At 42.2% G+C, this 22,063-nt stretch overlaps 1 protein-coding gene across 1 annotated transcript in view; it reads right to left on the bottom strand.

Moving 5' to 3' along the window:
- Positions 1 to 2,466: 2,466 nt before the first annotated feature.
- Pak (serine/threonine-protein kinase PAK 3-like protein) overlaps positions 2,467 to 22,063 on the bottom strand; it is a 45,404-nt gene continuing 25,807 nt past the window's right edge. Inside the window, exons 8-11 of the mRNA XM_065440379.1 lie at positions 20,171 to 20,404; positions 17,074 to 17,443; positions 13,788 to 14,122; positions 2,467 to 12,655 (exon numbers count right to left, since the gene is read on the bottom strand). Of these exons, the coding sequence (XP_065296451.1) occupies positions 12,572 to 12,655; positions 13,788 to 14,122; positions 17,074 to 17,443; positions 20,171 to 20,404 (1,023 nt within the window). The 3' untranslated portion in view covers positions 2,467 to 12,571. The remainder of the gene's footprint in view (positions 12,656 to 13,787; positions 14,123 to 17,073; positions 17,444 to 20,170; positions 20,405 to 22,063) is intronic.

Here is a 22,063-nt window from a genome sequence, read left to right as displayed (position 1 = left end):
GCACTGAAACAAGTGGAGCAAAAAGTTGAGATCATTCAGCGGGAATACTTTTTTGAAACAGGTTATACATACGCAAATATTCACCGAAACCAAAGGCGCTAGCATCTGAAACAAAATGTCTTACTGAACCATACCAGAGCCTTTTTTGTTTCAGTCAATGCCTCATTAAAATCTAATACTGCTCGTACCAAGTCTAACGAGCAGCGCAGCCCTGGCTTAGGCGTCTTCAAAGTCTCTTCTGAAGTTCTCTGTAGGGCGAGCGAAAGCATCTGCACAATCGCGACCTTGTTTTGCCTTATAATATTTAAACTGGTCACGAACCGCCGCTGAAACTCTGTAAGAGGAAAAACAGAGCAATAAATAAGTATAGCCAGAGTATTGCTGTTTGAAAACTTGCCAGCCCAGCTCAAGGTTGTCCCAGAACTTTGTTGACCCCCTGGAAAGTGTGACGCAGCAATTAATGAGCAAGCACCCCAAAAGCGTGTTGAAACTGTGAGAAATAGGCAAAGCGAGTATTACAATTGGCACCGGGGCTGGCGTCCAAATGCTGCTGATTCTTGGCTCCTGTCATAAGAGCTGCAGTGTTATGCAACTCGGTTCTGAATGAATGAAATGGATACGATTGATCTTTCGTGTGCAAGCAATAGACAGAACAAAATACCACAAAATTGGGAAAATCTTTTTACTTTCAAATTGCTGCGCCTTGTCACTCACACAATCCATATTTAGCCTAACCTCGTTCCCATTTTCCATTTCCAAAGGCAGAACAGGTGTCTCCTGACTAGAAGCTGCAGAAACATATACGCTCAGTGCTATCAAACTATACCTGGCACTGAGCTGCAATGTCATCTCTGAATTTAGTTACAGAGGCTCCATTCTGTGCTTTTTTGGGGCTCTGCAAGCTGCACAAAACCAATGAAAGTTCACATTGAAAGCAACAACCAAATGGTCAGCCAGCAAAACATGACAATTTTATAAGCTTGGGCCACCATACAAAATTGACTAAGTTGCTCCTGTTACAGCATCTTTATCTAGTGCACCACCTGGCAATCACTTTTCAACATGGCCAAGTATATACACGAGTGCCAGTAAAAGTAGCAACTTGACCCAGATACAATACGAAAAAAAAAAGTCTTACGTGCCGTGTGCTGCATACAAAGCTGTAAGGCGGTGCGCAGAAGGCCATTGGAATCTGATTCCGAGCTGTAGCGCAAAGGCTTGATCCTCTTCCACTTTCCACCACCATCAGACCCCGATAAATCCAACCTGAATCGGGCCTCATCCAACTTCGCATGGCCATCTTCATATGCGCCTGAGGTATAGTGCATTGCCAATAGTTAATAGGCCTAATTATGCACATGATTACATGTACCCTGAACATATATTAATTGTTAGATTGCGTTAAATTGCTGGGTTTGTCTAGAAGCTGAAAAGTGGACTATGAGGGACACCATGGTGGCCTCCGCATTTATTTCCTACATTCGGTATTATTCACTGCACACCCCAAACATGGTACAAGAGCATCTCTTGCACTAAATCTCTCTGAATGCAGCTGCCATGGCCGCAGGAATCGAACCCATGGTTTCGTCCTAAGCAGTGCGCCATGCTATATAGCCACCAAGCAGATTGAGTAAGTATAGCCAATGTGAAAGGAAAGTAATGGTTTCGAATACAAGTCCATTGATATGACTCACTTTCTGTTAACCTGTTCTTTTTTGTTTAATTTTTATTGCTCATCTTTAAATGTCAAAGCTGTACCTCTCTTCCATGAAACATTAGACCCCTGGGATTGAGAGGGCCTGCTTACATGCGAAGGCTCTTGTCTATATATTGTATTCTTACTACCACTTGAAAAAGTAGGTTGCACTCCTCCCCCATCACCCCCCCTCCCCAGCTTTACCTCCCGCGCCGCTTCTGTGGCTCACACAAATAAACACTCTCATTTTTGAACATTTTGACTTCCGTCATCATACTCTACAAACCCACATAACAATTTCACAGCTGCGTTAGATTTTTTTTGCTTAAAAGCTTCCATCAGCGTACAGCGACGTGCACTGTACGAAATCAAAAGCTCATGCAGTTCTGATGGCACGCTCATGAAATGCTGATAAGACCTGTTGGGCAGGTACTTCTGCGTGCACGATGACGATAAATTAGCGTAGAAATCTGCATTACAGAAAGCAGTCACCTCGATGACGATGCAGCAGCAAATCTTCGGCAGTATGCTGCAGGATTTTGAATCAGTTTCAGCTTAGCCCTTGGCAGGCAACATTTGCCTTGACAGATGGCAATGATTACAATGAAGCAACGTTCTAACAAAGCAACTTTTGCTGATCCTCAAATTTCGTTATATCGAGGTTTCACTGCATCACCACAGACGGCATCAACACCTGTACTGGAAAATGTACATAAGCTCACACAGCACACATGTCTGGTGACAAAAGGAAGCAGTCAACAGCCCACCAATCTCACCTCCTATAAAAGTCTTTATTCACCCAGCATTATTGCATCCTTGTTGTTCATTACCTCTAAAATAAAAAGTCACATGCAAACTAACACTTGCGCACACGCAAACACGCGCACACACTTCTCAGAGAAAGCCAGTTCCAGGTGTAGCTAGAGGTCAAATGGACCGTTCCAGCACCGCACACCCCACATTTCACAGGGCAGTGGTGACAACGGTACTGAAGCAAGTGGCACAGTACGTGTGACACTTCATACCAGTGTCAGTGGCACTAGCATAGCGGTTGACAAGAAAGAAGCAACAGCCACAGTGCTACAAGAATGTAGCCGGCAACATTTGCTTTGCCACCAGTCAACTGCACACAACGTGCAAAACGCATGCATGCACACACATGCCTGTCCCAAGAGACACATACACTTTCTCGATCCTCACACAGTGTCTTCAAGCTCACTAAGACAGAAAGGTTGTGGGAGCGAAACCACAGAGTACTTTCATATTGTCGGGCGTTTGCTGAATCGCCACACCACACCATCGAGGCCAGCATTAGCGACCAGACAGCAGAAAGGTAATCACACTGTGCTTTGTGCCAAGGCTTCAGGCAAGCGTCGTACAAGAACAACAACCAAGTCTTCCATGTAAGTGACACAAGTGATAGGCAACCACTAGCGCCGTAACTGGTGGATCGCACCGGAACTATAGAAGGTTCACTTCCAAGCCACTAAGGCAACACCATGAAGAAAGACAAATGAAATAAGAACAATGGGCACAAGTGATAAAAACCACAATGGGCCTCCTCACTGAGTATGCACCTTCAGCCAACATCGATAGTATGGTGCAGTCAGTAGTATAAACCAGTGATGCTGGCCTCGGCTACGAGCCATCATGGAAATGGAAACCAGCAACTCTGAGAAGTGCGACAGCAAAATGTGACAGCAAAATGCATGTGCACTCCGCTTTCAGTACTGTCGGGTGTTGAGGCATGATATGGTTTTAGGGGCACACAAAGAGTGCGTACAGCTAAAACGGCATGCTACAAACTGACTCAGAAGCTTTACGTTTGACCAAAGGAGCTATCCATTAGTCTTTGCTACATCAGTCAGAAATGCAAGACTAATGACAACACCTAAGCTGATATCATTACATAGTAATGAAGCCAACCTTGTAGCTTGCTTGTAGACCAAACATGGTTTTACAAGCCGCAATGAAGGAAGCTGCAACCGCGGTGGTGTGTTTGGTCACATGTCAGTTCTAGCAAAGACAGTTGTCATAGTCGTCATCATGAGCTGGGCCAAACGAAGGCCAATATTTATAAATATTCTGCTAAGAAGATAAGGCTGTCAGAACCGTATAACCCGTACCTTCACACTAAAAGATGACCAGAGCTGATAAACCACTAGCACTAGCCAACATGACTGTGCCCTTAGTAGGGAACACACTCATGCAATAGTGCGTTTAGTAAAAGCCTGCTGAGAGTGAAATGATGTTGACAAATGCTTCACCGTTAATTCCTCGGTAGACTCTTTCACCATTAGTTCAGGTTGGACTGCAATGCTCTCAACTCATATATAATGAACATACTATTTTTTTACCTCTGTTATGACGAGTCAACCAACTTGCACATTCTCTGCTTTGAAGGCCCTCACTTCAAGGTCTGTTTAGACTGTAGCATATCTTAAGAATTCTCATATGCTACGCTTAACAATGAGCCACTACTACCACTTTAGTTGCGCATATATTTAAAGGTGTTCCTTTTCACACAGCGCATACTACCATAACAAACTGCTGTGCTGCAGGTACATACAGTGCACTGCCTCAAGGTAAAAGCAATGCTGATCTGTGTTAGCCCGAAAACCAGTCTTCTGAGGACTTGCTGTTCTGGTATAATTTGTAGGCCAAGAGCAAACAGTAACTCTTTGAAGGCCACCAGCAATGCTGGCAATTTACACAAATTGGACTATGCAAGGTGCCTTGTCTTGAAGGGCCTTATATAATAACAGATTAGTGATTTCTTCATTCGAAACCGGAAACAAAGATGAAACCATGAACTTTAGTGCAATACAGCTGCAGAATGAGAGCTCCAACCACCAACCAAAATTTATTGAAACCCGATGTTTCAAAGCCTCTTTGGCTCCTTCTTCGGGAGTCCTTGAAGGAGCCATAGGGCTCTGAAACATCGGGTTTCAATAAATTTTGGTTGGAGTTTCATGAGCTTTAATTCAGTCAGTTCAGCCAACCAGGTAGGTCTCTGTCGAATATTTACCTTTGAAAGCTGCAACTGTATGTTCAGATCAAACATAAAAATTGGAGACCAAATTTAAATGGCTTTCAGTCAGGCCTTCTTCCGTTGTTAAGCCAAGTACTAATGGCAATTTTTATGAGAAAACGAAACACTCACTTGTCAGATAATCATGCCCGCAAGCAACTTCAGCACAAGTAGTTCCGCTTCCCTCCTCAACAACATTAAAAAAAACCTACTTTATCAAAGAGCCATGGCAGTTACACAAACCTTTCAGCAAATCTATCTTTGAATACAATAGGAATGCCATGCTCTGTCATCACAGGGCTGTAGTATGTGAATATGTTACAAAGGTATGCATATTCATGAACTTTAGTACAGGCATGACAGCACAGGCACCAGAGTGACATGGTACCAAAGCAGCCCTGCTTTATATGTACCTGCTAAAGATAATGCAAGTCTTTTTTTTTCATGTGTGTGTGTGTGTGTCAAATTATTAGCTAACCATCTTGCTCTGCGTTACACATGCGTCTAAGACTTCCTCGAGGAAAAAAGCAAGGCTCACTGAAACATGAAAATTTGAAGAAAGAAAATGACTCCAACACAATACTACTGAAGAGAAAAAACGGCCACCATCACAGGCGCCAATATATATTTACATCTCATTCGTGACTCACAGCTAACACAAGGTTGGTGTATGCAAGAAATTTGGCAAAAAGTACACCCAATGGTAAAGCCCCGCACAATTAACACCGCTGATCGTAAAATCCACTCGCTGCACATCAAATTGAGAGGGTTGTTTGTCCAGAAGCCATAATAAATCAGCAGAAGCAAAAACAGCTACCTAAGCAAAACCTATGTACATGCAAACACTCCGTGTCAGCAACCATTAAAGAACTTAGTTCAAATAGCTACAAAACGCTTAACAGATAAAGATGGCACACGGAAAGAACACTTTTTTATGCCATGCACTGGTCCTTTTGAATTGAAATTTCAGTGATCACGAAAGGTTTATAGGATTATTGAAAGCAAGAAAACGGGTGACAACTTTCTGTGGTGCTTTGCGCTATAGCAGCAAGTAGACAAATAATTTAATAGCCAACAGTTCTGTTTTTTTTTTTTCCAGCTGCCAATGAGTACAACAGTGACTTTTTCTGTCATTAACCATTTTTGAAAAGTTTGGGGAAAGCCTAACGTACACTGTTAATTACGACTGTTTGACATGCATAAAGGATGTGTGCAAGCGAGGCCAGTGTCTCACAATACAATTCCTCAATTATTTGAACAGGACAGGTATAAATAAAACCTCAAACAATTTTCAGACGCAGTCATACAATATGCACAGCTATAGAATTTGCCTTTCTTTTCTTTAACTGTAATTTTTTTCTCCACACTAAAATAATGTTTCTTGCTGCCTCAGATGTAGACCACAACATCGAAGATATTCACTGTGATTTAGCCATAACTTCTTATGCTTCCAATCAGTTGACAATTAGTTGAATGAATATACCACAGAACAAGCAAAAAAAAAAACATACAGAGCTTCAAAAGGCACAATCAGTAACAGAGTTGCCTGAATACATGCAATAAAATAAGAGGTAAGGCCCTATGCAACTGCATCATTCTTCTTTTTGAAAACATTTGTACAAGAAGACTGTAAGACTGCATGTAAAAGCAGAAAGCTAGGTGGTGTCAGCTAACAAGAATTAGGCATTAAATGCAAGACACAAATGCAAATCCTTGTAAGACTTATCCAGAAAAAACATCAAACAATGTAGATGGCTAACTGCGCATTGATGCGTAACCTTAACACACTATTTCTTTTAAAGAAAGGACCAACAGTCAAACTCATAAGCACAGACAACACACTGAAAGTTCGTCCATCAAATCGTCATCATGGAGCACTGCATTCTATCTTATCCCAATGGTCCGTGTTTAACGAATGTGCACTAGAATACTTGAAACAATCCGTACCTAAAGAACATGATACACAACTTCACACTTGTGATGCACTGATAAAAGAGGCCAATGGCAACACTGAGCCACAAACCACAAATCTCAAAGTTGTTTTAGTCAACAAGGAAAAATAAAAGAAGCTTCGAATGTGACTATAAAAAGTGCAACTATGTGTCTCATCGGAAAGCATGAATGCAAGAAAAGACATAATAAGAACAGGACAGCAGCAGCGCAATACAAAATACAATAGGTTTAAAAAGAGGACTAATGTGCAACTAAATGTGCAAAAATATAGAAGCTACCATTCCACAGCATCCACGAGTGGCGACCACTAAAACTAGATTAGCCAAAGGATGCCACAGTGACACTCATTTCCACCATGTTTCTCTTTGTTCATTTCGTGCACTACACGACATTCTAAAAAAATTCTGCCGAAAAACTAAAAGCGGTGAAAACGTGACATTCGCTGATATTGCACAAGGACGTTGATATGACCGAAACATCTTTCAAATGTCTGGGCTGCTAAAAATCTAGTTTTTCAAACCTTTCGTGCAAGTTCGAGAAGCAGGGTCTCCAGCAGAAAGACAAAGGAAACAGGTCTCACCTACATTGGTTCAGATTGCAACACATGACCTGACTACAGTCACAGTGGAGTGTCTTACAAATGAGCACCTGCCAATGCTTTCACTGCCACTTACACAAATTTTTCTCTGAGCCCAGCAAGCAATCGTGAATATTTCGGTCACTTCCACAATGCTTTATTTTTTCTGCCAGCATTAGTAGTGCATTAAAAAATTGCAAATGATTTTAAGAACCAAATGACAAAAATGACAAGGACAATGCTGCAGCCAAAAATATGAATAAGCGAACTGCATGCTAAGTTACCGATCTCCTCATCTCTTCTTGATCTTTGGTACCACTTGCATATTCGACTAAGACGCTGCCTGGCAAGACCGCCCCTACAGGCAACTAGTCCCATCCTATTTTCACACCCAGCTAGTTCACTTAACAAAGCTGCATAGGTAGGGAAAGGCTAATTAATAAAATAGCATAAATATACATCTGTAAGATAAATAATAGGCAGCAAAGGAGTAATAGTCACCTGCTCTCATAAAACTGAACAAACTGCAAAAGGCACAGCTTGATGCAGCATCGTGAACACAACTGAACGAAATCGTTGCTCGAGGAGTTTAGAAAGATACAAACACATCTAGGAGATGAAGTACTCTATGCAGCATATTCCAGCTATATGTGCACAATACCAACAAAACATGGCTGCATTCTCATATTTGAAGAAAGCAGTTTTTTACATTATTCCAAGCACATGGCACAATCCTTTCACTACCAAACAGCAACTTGCATGCTGCACTTCTGTCACACAGTGGCCCCCAATACCAAAGCCAACGAAAGCCTTTGCCGTTTTCAAAGCTGCTCAGACAGTGAAAAACTTGCACTGTCACACAGAGAGCTGCCAAGAGAAAAATGAAAGCGGCGTGTACTGCCGGCCGAAAGCACCCATGAGCTTGCAAGGAAAATGTTTTACTTGTCAGAAGAACCCCCAAAAGAACCCCCAATAGATGCGCAAGGTTGCAAGCAGCCAAGAGAGTCAAGTTGCTTATAAGAGTAAAGCTGCCACAAAACCAGCATCATCCTAGCAGAACCCTGGTATGTCTAGAGCACGTCTATGCTAAGTTTGCAAAAAAGAGGTGCCTCAATGTTCAGAAGACTTGCAGACTTATACCCTTGTGAAACTAGAAAATTTATCCTTGCCGATATTGGAAACCAGAAGGTGCAATAGTGGACTCGTCGTGCGTGCTTCCAATGGCAACACAATGACGAGGTGCAGCTGTGCCAGAGTTGCAAAGGCAGACAGCACTTGTCAATCTCCTGGGCACACAAGATGAATAGTGAAATACCAACGCCTTTTTCCTCACATTCTACGCTAGTGTCGGTGGTAAAGTGCCAGCAACATTGAAAATGCAAGTTGTACTGTCTCCATCTGAACTTGCCTCTCGACATGGGCAGCGTGTGAAAGTGCCGTGCATGTGCCGCTTCTCACATCTCTGCTGGTTTCGTCTGCACTCACACTCCACCTACAAAGCAGCAGCTCTCAAACGACTAAGTCAGCAGCTTTGCTAGTGCAGCTGAAACCAAGCCATCAGCCATCAGCCATCAGCCGAATAGGTTCATGAAGACTGACACACCTATAACGTGTGCCTGAATGAACGAAACCCACGGTGACATGTATCGCGGACACTCATTGCATCAATCATGGGCTGATCCACTGTCAAGGACTGTGTCTTATTCTGCAGAGTTGTAGCGTGTCTGTGACATGGGAAAATTTAATGTCATTTGCGTTAAATTCCACCATACCAGTGGTTATTTAATTTTCTTGCATAATATTACCATTCAGAACTGAATGAGTTCTAGGAACTCATACGAATATGTTTCAGAGACTTCACTAAATGGCATAAAAAAAGACAAAAAAATAACAAGAGACAATATACATAGAATAATCCTTTGATTTCTAAGTAATTTACCTTTGAGGAATACAAGAACGCAAAGCATTCCACCTGCCACTGTGTGTTGCTGCATATTTATCGCACTCCACCATATCAGTCATGTTTGTTGCATTCATACTGGGTTGTGGAGTGTTGTCTCAATTTAGTATGGATAGATATCATCTGATTGCTTGTGTAAGCATCACATAACAGTTCCAAGTTATTACCATAAAACATCAAAATTATTTTAAATAAAAGCATGCATTGTTGAAAATATCTTACACACATGCTTTGATCTTTTTGTGTATTCTATTCACTGACATTTCACCATCACTGTCTGGTGCAAATTATTATTATTTTTTTAAATCATGCAATGCCAGAACCTAATGTGATTTGATCAACGTGCTTAACTACAAATGACAGTGAATTTTCTTGAATGACAGGGGCATTACTGCATCATGACGATGAAAATGACAAAATTCAATCCACAAGCACTCTCATGCTCATCATATTCAGCGTATGTTTTCTACAACAGTGTTAGCAAATCGTAGTGCATCCTAGAAGCTGCACTTCATAGGGTTGCAAGCTCTCACTGCTCTTATTTAAATGAACCTTTAAAAAGCTCAAGAGTGACATGACAGCAATCACAGCGTACCCATAAAGCCCACTATAAGCCTGCTTTGCATGGCAAAACAAAACAACTCACACTCTCATGCGTCCAGCACAACAGCATACAGCATCGATGTCGCATCCACCGATTGAACTTCCGCAAGCCAACTTGGTAGACTCCCATTAATACAAATGTAAAGACACTTTGGAAACCTCGGTTGCATTGTTGACCTACTACTTTCAGGAATACATGACATAATGTCCAGCAGGACACCTCACTGAAGTGACAACTTGAGGGCTACGCCACGTGAAAATCATTCTGATAGGAGGCATGACATTCCCTTCGCAACATACAATTCCACTGGCTTAGGCAATCAGTACACACTAAACGAGATATCCCTGAAAGTGATCGATCTTATTAAAAGTTTGGCTCAGCGTGAGTGCGCTGAAACCCGTCTAGCATATTGCAGAAATCGGCTGCGTAAAGCTCATCTTAAAGGGAGGTCTATCACAACACCTACCACACAGACACATCTGCATGCTTACAACGTTGACACTTCAGTCACACTCAGCAATGACAATGATCCTGGAAGATGCAGCTGCCAAGAAAAGTGGCAGAGCCAATTTCAAGACATCTGGATGCAAATGATTACATCACAAAAAAAATCACAAAGCCATGTGCACTAACAGTACAGCCATCAGTACTTGGCTAATGCTAAGCTGGACTGAGGGGATGTTGTCAAAATTTTTTTTTCTTCTTCTGGCTAGCATTTAACATGCACGCATTTTGAACGGTCAGTCTTTCAGTCATTGCAATGCCACTTTAATGTGACAACTGCATACCGTGACTGCCTTGCCCTTTACAACCAAGAAGTATCGCAAAGGAGCTCATTGTGCATGCATGTAATTTGCTCGAACAAAAAAAAAAAGTGACAGAAGCTTGCCCTAATGTGCGAAAACAATAAATGCTGAAATTCACGAGGTGCCTGGTCATACAGATTTACAACCTTTGCTTGGGAGATCATTGTTCCCCTGTCACTCGCCTTAAATCAACTTTATCTAGTGAAGAATACTTTCCTCGTGTCACTGACATGGAGCACAGTGTAAGTGCAGGAAGATACAGCGAAGCCTGTTTGCAAATGAATCAATGGTGGATTGCAAGACGCTTCTCTAAGTTTATATTTTTATCTTAACTGGCCTGTTCTTGTTGTAAATTCTGGCTAAACAATCATAGGCATAAAAAAACTTTTTTTTTTTGTTACAGCTTCCCTAAAGTTCACTGCACTGTGACAGGGGTAAATTGAGAATAAATTTCTTGGGTGAACTAGTTCCATGCATCGGGGAGGAACGTCTCCCATGTTCTATGAACAAATGCAAACGCTGCTGGCCACATAGAGCTGCATTTTGCCTTGCTGTCATTTGATGTAGCGCATAGAACTCCGTGAAATACAGCCTTGTTTTGTCCTGCACTCTTTCAAAAAATTTATACATACTTTAGGATGCATCCTTTCTATACAACAATTTAGGTTCTTGCACTTTTGATGCTATTCTACTGTTGCTTATTTGTCATGAATGCTCAAACATATAACCATTCGCAAGCGTTGTGTTTCATTCATGAAAAGAAAGCATTTGGCAAACATCATTATGAAGGGAGGAATCCTCACTGAGAGAACAGAAAAGGTTATTGTTGTGTGACCAAAATCCACCCACTGTGTGAAAAAGCGTTTGAAAGTGCAATAAATGTGTGCTGTTCAGAAAGCCCTATCCCTGATCACTCACAATGGCTAAGCTTAAAAAAACCATGTTGCAGGTGTTGCCGCATGTGATTCCGATGTGCTTGGTTTTGACAACTTGCACTTGTTTGTAAATGCAATGTAGCAGTCACTGCTTTAAGTTTTTTCCTTCCAAAGGCTTTGCCGCAAAGCTCATTTCGCAGCCCAAACACAGCGAGTGCTAGGGGCACAACAGCACAAGCACTTTGCACAGGCTCGCCCCATTCCCTCTGCTTGAGATCTTTCTTGCAACATGTTGCGTGCAAAGCTGCCGAGTCGCCCTCGGTGACCATATGATGTTCCTTCAGCAGCAACGTGAACATTTCCCAAGCTTGGCCTTAGAGTGAAGTTCACAAGGCATTGTTCTGTATGTCGAAACTGACAGCAGAAGGCTGAGCTCAACCCGAGGATACACGTGCCTCTGTCTGCCAGACTTAACAGAGCAAGTGTGATCAGTATATATAGCTCTGCACAGAAAAAGAAGAAACCTCAAGAAGGCATCTGCAGGGCATACAATGAGAGTGCCATTTCACACAAGTATTCTTCACTGTGGTGGCAGGTTGCAGCAGAAGGCTTTCCCGACACCGACAAAGAAAACAGATCACCATCACCATGTCAGGTGGCAGGCGCCTGCAGTTCGGTCCCAGTGTGCAACTACCAGTTATATCACTGCTGGTGAAGCTTCAGCGAAAAGTGACCTCAGCACTGACCCGTCGGAGCGACCGGGAGAACGCATCGGGCTTTTGGACACCAGCGCAGGAAACGAATCACCATCACCACCACGTCTGGTGGATGACACTTGCTCCGCCAGCATGCTAGATCCTGATTCCTGAGGCATTCTGACACACGGCTGAAACTGCACTATCCAAGGTGATGAGTGCAGGCTCAATCTTGGCCTTGCTTTCTGGGAGTCAAAGCAGCTGCATGGCTTTCTTTTGGAAATGCAGGGCACTGTCTCAAGATCGCTCGGCCGTGCAGCAGAAGGCAGAACCAGAACAGCAGGGGAACCTGCTTGGCGTTTAGTGCCTGGCACTCAGTGGCTCTTGGCTGCCTCCTTGGCGGCGACAATGAGCGGATGCAGGCTGGTAAGTGGGCGTGCTAGCTTTAGAAACGGGTGCTGGGAACATGGATGGGCAGAAAGAGGGAAAAGAAATGAGGCAAGGTTGGTATTGCACAGTTTCATCATCCACTTCTACTGCAATAGGTCGGCATAACTCTAAAACCTAAATTTACAGGTTCGCCTTAACTCCACAGCCTCTTCCATCACTTCACCAAGTAATGGGCCACTGTTACCCTTTGCAAGGAGCAGTCACTGGACTTTACCAGCACTCCTTTCAAGCAGTGTTGCCATGTCCGAAGCTCAAAAAGTAGCCTTCAAATTCCAAAACTAACTGAAAAAGTGCCCAGTTTAGATTACAAATGAGAACACTAGCAGAGAAAGTAGCGAAGCTGCAACTAAATGATGCACGCAGTACCCACACTCCACACTAGTCGATGTGGACATGAGACAACTCGCATTACCATTTGCAGATTGCAAGTACAAAGATAAATGTACACAATTTAGAATAATAGGAAATACACATTCTTGTGAATTTGTAGATATTGTACTTGCAACAAACAGAGGCCTGTACATTTATTTAGAATTGGACACTGTTTTCGTGGGCTTAATGACAACGTTTCTCCACAGAGTCGCTTCCATGTCATATTTGCATGAGTTTCAGTGCCGATTTAAAAATAGAATTTCTTATTTTAGGGATAAAAGTATGCTTGTTCCTAACTTTGTCAGTCACAATTCATAGGGACAATAATCTCATGACACATCCGGGACGGTTGTTGGTCCCTTTAGGGTTGACTCAATTGTTACATAATTATAGGTGGTTTTTCTAAATTTAGTCTGCTTTCATTATTTTCATGCCTTTGTAGGTCAGTACAGCCATAATGGATAGCAATTCACGAGTGAAAATTAAGCTGCGAGGTGAAAAGACACAAGGATGGAAAAGAAACAGAAGAAATCATAAACAGTAATGGCCGCATTGTGCTTGGAACTGTTCTTTCAGCCTTGTCTCTCTGTGCAGCAGCTTAACCTTCAGACAAGGCAGTTTAGAAGTAATAAATATTCAAACATATTTCACATTTTCCCTTTCTTTGGCCAATTTATTGTGCGATGGCAAGGCTGTACATAATGGGGCAGGAAAGAGGGAGCCAGTCCTGTTCACTTTTGAGAAAAGAGAAAGATAAAGCATATGCACCTTGAGCAGCTCAGCAGCCGAGTATCGTCGGTCGACGTCGACCTCAAGGCAGCGATCAAGCATGTCCTGGAAGACGGCGCTGAGCTTCTCACGCTCCTTGATCTCAGGCTTGCCATTGGTGGCGATGAGGTAGAGGGCGCGCAGGGGGTTCTCATTGAGATAGGGGGGCTCCCCTTCGACCATCTCGATGGCCATGACACCCAGCGACCAGACATCCACCTTAGGGCCATACTGCTTTCGTGTCACCACCTCTGGAGCCATCCAGTATGGCGTGCCCACCATCGTGGTGCGCTTGCTCTGCTCCGGCGAGATCTGTGCGCAGAACCCAAAGTCCGCTGCGCACATGGGGTAAAGTGTTTCAGCAAGGGCAGCAAAAGGATACGGAAAAAGGCCGTGTGCCAAAAGCAATGTATGTTTGCACCATTTGCACCGAAGTACTTGGCCATTGTGAATTTAACACAAAACCTTATTGCAGTGCAATTTCACGGTAAACTCCCGCTGCACATCTCCCAAGAGCCTAGTAAGTTCCACTTCCCAGAAAAGCATGCAAATATGGCGCAAAACATACAATAGCGAAGATTTACACAATACAGTCAAACCCACTTATAACGATCCCAGATATTACAATCTATCGGTTATAACAACATTTCAGTGGACTTACGATTCTCCTACTCAACAAATCCAGATATAACAAACATCTTTTAAATTAAAGTACCCACTGTTACAACAAACACTTCAAACATGGCAACGGCAAAAATATGGAGCAGGCAACTGGAAAAAACATCAAGACGGGCCTTCTCAAGCACAAAAGGAGTGTGCAGCGCGCCGCTCCAGTCCAACCGCAACGAAGATGCAACATCCTAGATGAGCATGCGCCGTGCACAAATTTGGGAAGCAGCAAGCAAGGTCCCTCACTTTTCAGGCACTTCTTTAGGATTTGAGGCTGTGCAAGTTGGCGCTCCATGTTATTGTGAATTACAGCGCAAACTGGGACAAGGACAGCGAATGATGAGGACAAGCGCCGACTACCAAGTATATTTCTATTTCCCGTGGGCAGCATATATATCTAGGATGCACGGAAAGCGAGGCGCCCACTTAGGGTGCTTCCCAACCGGCACATAGTCACACATTGATTATCAGGATTTGGTTGTATCATTTTTCCATGATCATGTATTTAATGTGTGCATGTATATGTTGCTTGTGGGAAATAAAACACACAGTTGGAAGTCAGCGCATGCCTTTATCATTTCCTGTCCTTGTCCCGATGTGCACCATAATTCACAGTAACTTCTTTAGGAGCAGCACAGCAGTGACGAAAAGATAAAACTCAGCGGGAGCACGAGGCAGTCTGCTTACACGAGGCGACCTCCTTCGACGCTGTTCTCCACCTACTCTCCCTCTGCTTTCACTTGAGATAATCATGGGAAGTGCACAATGTGCACAGACTGCACACTGAATCCTGCAGCTGAAGCGTTGCTATTGCTGCTATTGATGTTCACGTGACCTGAGTCGCCATGAATGCGTTGCACACTGATGTGCAAAGGGTTGGCGGTTACTACGGCATTATTTGAAGATCCCAGTTTGTGGACACTTCGTTTACATCATTACTGATAAGATACCAAATTGCGATGACATTCAACCTTTCTTACTTTTACTTTGAAGCGACGGAGAAAACATGACTTGACGGCTCTCGGCGTGCTCAGCCTTGTGCGGCTGATTCGCAGCCACTGCGAGACCTTTGCAGAATGGTGGCGCACACGCCAAAATAGTCTCCCCTCCCAGCCAACTAAAATGTTCCGTTCTTGTACCCGGAATCCCCCAAGTCCCACAAATTGTAAAGTAATTACACACTCTCAAAGAAACAAGGTGACGGTGCTCACAGTCTTGAAATGAGAGATGATTGAAATCAGAAGATGTTTTGAAAGAACTACGATGATGGATTTCGTTTTTACACTGACGCTGTGCACAAATTAGTCGGATTTTTTAAACAAATATTTACAGCTCCATAAAAACTGAAACATAGTTCGTGCTTTTTTTCCAATAAGTTTTGTGGAAACGTGCCCCCTCGTCTTACAGCAGTCTTTGGAAGAACTTAAATTGTTGTCTGGCCACTACTGGAAAAAAAAAAAAGAAAGAGAGAGTGCATCACCATTTTTGTTGTTGTTGTAATTGTGAACAAGTGAACTTTGAAACTCTGTGCAAACATGCTTTACTACTGCCTTGGGTTGCAAAATTAGCAAACCTTAGCTAAACTTTAGTGCTACATTTGAAAACGATTAGGTAAATTATGCGGAAGTGAATTCCTATTCACTTCTGTCAAGCAGGGCTTTGATTAACAGAAAGTAGAATGGTGCACCTGTTGAACTGAAAACTATGTTTTGTGATTGCTACACTGCTTATATTGAACCTAAAGACATTCTGGAGGAATTTCTTTGCCGGCATCATGCACAAGCTCTGGTAACGGCAGATTCAATTCATTGCAAACGCAGTTCAAAATGCTCATAACCTCGCAGCAGGCTTCGTTGCTTCATGAAGCGAAAAGGCTTGTCTTTTTTCGAAAAGGGTTGTTAGCGCTTAGTGATTAAAATGCTGGCAGAACAATAGTGTTGCTAATTTCTGCACGTCTTGAAGGGCTAGACAACATAGAACAAACTACTTATATAACGACTACATTTTGCATAACCACTGAATTCGTTGAGAGCAGGTTCGGCTGCGTGCACACTGTGTGTTGCACTGCACAGCACACACCAGTGTTGCCAGCCATAGCGTAATTACCTTACACATAGGGTTTGTTTCAGAATTTTCAGTGCTCGGTAGGGTGGTAGGGCTGCCAGGCCATTTTGCTCCCTCACGTAGGGGTCTTTTTGTTTCCCACATTTGTTCAGAGTCAAGCAACACAATGGCCTTGTGTTGCACTTGCAAATTGCACTGCAACAAACATACTTAGTACATTGTCTTCGTCTTTTGACTGCAAATATCTCGCAACAATGCAGTTTTAATGATGGTTCTAGGCTTACCTGTAATTAGTGACAACATATCAATATGTTTGCTATCTACGTGCATCTCATTTTTCCATTTTGTTGTTAAACTCTTGATTCATATGATACAGCTTGACATCAGAATAAGTCGCCTAAAGAACAGTGGAAAGTGATAGAAATGCAAATGCAAATGAGTCTAGTTTGTTACCAGTGGTATGTTTTTCTTTTTATCTCTTCTGCTCTGCTTTTTTAGCTTGCTCAGCTGTTGATTTGCATTCAAGACCAAACAAGTGAGGCATGAAACTCACTCAGCTTGACACTGCCATCCATGCCAAGAAGGATGTTGTCGCTCTTGATGTCGCGGTGGATGACGTGGTTGCGGTGCAGGAACTCGAGCGCTTGCAGCACCTCGCGGCAGACGGCTGCAATCTGGCCCTCATCCATGCACGTCTCGGTGACGACATCCGTCAGCGATCCCCCCGCCAGGTACTCCATGACAACCCAGAGTTCACCGTCACCTACCAGATAGCTGTCTAGATAGTTGACCACATTTGGATGCTTGTTCTCGCGCATCACTAGTATCTCATTGATGATGAGCTCTTTCTTTGGCTGCTGCGACAGATTCATCTGCTTGATGGCCACTTCCGCACCTGTCGACGTCTCGATTGCCGTGAACACCTGCAAGACAATGCATGCATGAAACCCTGTAAAGCGTCCACATCAATCATAGAGTGATGCCAATGATGATAAAAGGCCTAGTTTACAAGGCAGGGGCATTGGTAATTGCGCATGCAATGAAAGTACAGCCTATGAAGGTTTTTAACATTCAATAGTTATGAGAAACTTGAAGAATAAATGAAGATGCGGAGGAATTTGAGCGGAGCATAAAGGATGTGCTCAATTAGTGTCACTGACTGTTACCTTACCTAATAAGCTAAGTGATGCTAACTTTTCTGTAAGCACCACTATAGAGTATTAAATGGATTGGCAAGAATAAAACCTGGGCCCTCTCAATTCTGAGACATTCACTTAAGAGGAAGCTTTAGCTCGGATGCTCTTATCTAAATATATGTAAAAGGAGAATTAGTTTTTCTCGGCAACCACTGCACTAAACTTGACTAGGTGTGCTGCATTTAAAAGAAAAACTTGAAATCTAGTGACTGTTGGTTTCGAATTTTTGAGTTAGGCCGTCAATATTTTATAAAAAATTGACAAAAATTGCAAATTTTCAGAAAACGAAACTATCAAGTTTACAACTCTGTAACTCAACAAGGAAAAATGATATCGCAATTCTGTGAATTGTATCTGATAGCACATCTAAAGCGGACAATATTGATATGTTACACATGAACCTCAAAAAATGTAATAATATGTAATTACAACTTTTGCAGAACCCTCGCAAACAATGTAACAAATTCACGTAAGATGTAAAATGACATATAATATTTGTCCGCTTTGAATGATCTATGAGCTTGATCTATGAGCTTTGAATATCTGTTCTTGATGCAGATCTATTAGTTTATGAACTTCATGCTTCTATTTTTTTCAAACTTCAGGATTTTTGAAAATCTTTGTAATAAAATTCAAGCCCTAAATCAAAATTCTGCTTCCAACAGTCACTAGAATTTATCTTACTCTCTCAAATGCAAACAATTTCATCAAAATCAGTCCAGGGGTTATCTCAGAAAAACGTTTTTGCGTTTTTACATGTATTTGAATAGGCTGCGTCGGAGTTGGGCCCGAGCTAAAGCTTCCTCTTAAAGCAAAACAGCAGTGCTGGTGAAACCAACAAATAGGACATTAGCTGCCCCCTCTGCCATCATGATAAGCCCATGAACGTATCGCACTTGCTAGGGACATGGCCAGCTACTGCAACTTTAAGACATCATCATGCTGCCCAAGTCACAATGCAAGACCAAATTGTGAGACAGCTGAATGGCACCTCGCATCACACACACACACATCTTTTGCATACTCCCTCCTGTAAACAGATAAGCATGGAGATATTTTAATCCCACCCATCCCCTCACACTCCTACAGGACATCCTCTCAATGAAGACTACCACAACTAACAATGCTTACTAATGTCATACCAAAATTTTAATTAGAGGTGTGCAAATATTCGAGACTTTGAATATTTGATTTGAATCGGTTGCTTTTTGATTCGCTTTGAAATACGCTTCATTAAGTTCGTTTTACTATTCGAAATTTTTGAACCACCGAGAACTGCTGTTGGTTCCTTAAGTCAGTTTTGCCGCTGTACAACCATGTTATGCGAAAAAGCATACAATGTATGTTGCGGTGAAGCACATAAAAGCTAAAAAAAGGAACACTATCACGGGGCCACTGCTGGCGCTTATGGATACCAGACAGAAAATTGTGTGTCTGCTATTTATCTGGCTAAGTGCCTAGAAACAAGTTTTCCAAACTACAAATTCGACCAAGTAGCGAGCTTGGTAATGTTTTTAGACTCTTGTTCTAAAGTACCTAGTTAAGTGCCCCCAGGATGCTCCAATGGCAGACTGGGTTACAAACCTGGCTTTAGAAAAAGCAAGATAAATTAGAACACGAAAGAACTCAGATATGCCCTTAACAATAAAAGCTTCTGAAGAGGCTCCCTTCCATGTCAGTACTATGGAAATACTTTGACAAGCTCATCAACCAGCAGCAATTTTCATTGCCACAAGCACCAGTTGAAGGAAATGGGAACAAGAAAATTTTGGGCCAAAAAGAAGATCCATGTGTACAGTGTGTTAAGCGTGGTGCTCACTGCTGACTTGACTTGCAAAGAGACACCTCTGAAAAGATACCAGACACTTGTGCATCCAGTGAGTGGCTCTTTTCAGTGTCTAAAGAAACAATGACATGCAGGAGGGTGTCACTACTCTCCGAACATGTCGAGCTGCTGTTCTTCCTTCATGACAACATTAAATAACTGCAGTTGCTTTACTGTCAAGCAAATATGTTGTACAAGAGAATTATGTTGACCCCAAAGCACAATTTTCCTGTACATTATTTACTGTGCAACAAACTTGCTTATTTTTTTCGTACCGCTGGTATTTTAAAGCAATTCCATCTTTTCAAAACCAACGGTACTTGTATATGAAAAATATTCAAAAAATATTTCTTAGATTTGATTCGATTAAATTTGCACTTGGTTATCATCATTTGAATTAGCTTCGAAATTGAAAATTTGGTATTTGCACACCCTTAATTATACATAATTTAAATGCACACACAAATACTTTGAGAATGCAGGCTATCAATCGTACATAAAGGATATCAAAGCAAGCAGTATAGTGAATGGAGCGATCCCATGACTGACATAATTCACTGTTAACGACACATGCACCTGTCTGCCGCTCCATGCCACAATGGATGAAAGCAATTAATTTGGACACTTACCGTGCCCGAGGCGCCCTGCCCGATTTTCTCCATTTTGGTGTATTTGCGGTTGGGGTCGCCTACGGACACGATGCTGCGCAGCTTCTCCATAATCTCGTCGTCGGTCATCTTTTTCTTGCGGGGTCGCGTCACCGCACCTGGCGCAGCAGCCGTGCTGTTGTTGTTGGCAATGTCGCGTACGTCATAGCCAAAAGCCGCCCCATTCTTGTTCTCCTCCTCAATGGGCTTTGTGTACTGCATTTAGGAAATGTAACGACAATCCTGTTAGGCTCCAGTGATAGCAAGGGAGTAACAATGGAGTAACAATCCAATGGCAACAATGCACTGGGTGCTGTAGAGAAGGCAGCATGAGCTCATTGAGTTGAAGTGGTGCAATCAAGAGTTCGATGCGGCATTGTCTAGTCAGGTAAAATCATCAACAGGGCACGGCCTATCTCATAAAGCAATACTTTTTCGGATCAGTACGAGTTCCTTGTTCACAAAGACCACATGATTTGCTTATACAGTAGATGCCCGTGAATTCGACATCTGTTAATTCGACATCTGTTAAATTAAATTCACTTAATCTGACCCTGGCTGTAGTCCCCAGCCTACACCCATACAGTTTAATGCACCCAAACTTTCGTTCTTTAGGTTCTAAAATTGGCCTTTGCAGGATAATTACAGCTTGAACAGTCAGCACACACGCATTTGACCTCTTTGGTGACCCCTTCAGCTTCAGTGAAGCTTAGGGAGCAATTCAATTAGGGAGCAACTTAGGGAGCAACCCAATTCTAACACGTGCCTTTCATTTTTTGTTGTTGCTTTTTTGTTTTTCAAGAAAATTGGGCCGAAAATTATCTATGCTGTGCAATCGCATATGAAACAAATACCACCTTTGAGGCATTTGTATGCTTTACTGCACAACAGTAATGTATTGTGGCAAAACTAACTTTAAAAGCCCGTGTGGCAAAGCTAATAATAATAATAATAATAATAATAATAATAATAATAATAATAATAATAATGTTTATTTCCCATCAAGCAAGATGGAGGAGGCTGCAGGTAAAAGCTGCACGAACAAACGGCAGCTTGACAGGAGCCCGCAGCCCCCTCTACAAGGCGGCAGTAAAAAGGGTTACAGAAAAGAACATCGATACCATACATAGGCACCGAAATTAACACTGGGAATGAACACAAAAATCATCCAATGAGAAAGATGAGATACCTTATACATAGTGTTGTCGGATTGCAGCACTAGTTATTTTTAAAATATCAGTGATAGTTTTGTTGTAATTATTCAGGAGAGTGGGCAGGGTGAAGGACAGTTTTTCTGTAGAGTAGTTAGCCCGAGGGGTTATAACATTCCATTTTTCTTTGTGCCGGGTAATGTGTATGGAAATGTTCTCTTTTAGTGATGATAAGTCGCGTAGAAATGTTCTATTTTCAAATGCTTCACGTTTGAAGGCTAGTGTTAGCTTATAGTCAAAGATCTTTTACTGGTATAATGTTTGTTTTTTAAAAAAATCTGTGTGTATGGCTGTTATATGGTAAGTCATAAAGCAGTCTGACCATCTTTTATGGAGGACAAAAAGTTTCTGTAAGTTAGTTTGAGTGGTTGTGCCCCAAACCAATAAACAGTAGTTTAGATTAGAGTACAAAAGCGAATTATAGAGAAGAAGTTTGACCTACAGTGGCAGGTATGTTCTTAGGCGAGATAAGACGCCAACAACACGAGTTAACTTTGTCAAAACAGTGTCAATGTGGTTATCCCAAAGCATATTATCGGAAAAAGTACGCCAATGATTTTAATCTGATCAGTTATTTGTAGTGGTTCGCCCCCATATGTTAAGTTTGCTGGAGCGTTGAAATGTTTCAATTTCAGCCTAAATAAATATAACAGCTTTTGTTTTA

Source organism: Dermacentor albipictus, chromosome 1, assembly GCF_038994185.2.
Source record: "Dermacentor albipictus isolate Rhodes 1998 colony chromosome 1, USDA_Dalb.pri_finalv2, whole genome shotgun sequence".
NCBI classification, from domain to species: Eukaryota; Metazoa; Arthropoda; class Arachnida; order Ixodida; family Ixodidae; genus Dermacentor; species Dermacentor albipictus.
Note: the sequence above shows the minus strand (reverse complement) of the source record. Positions and strands in the feature narration are given on the sequence as shown.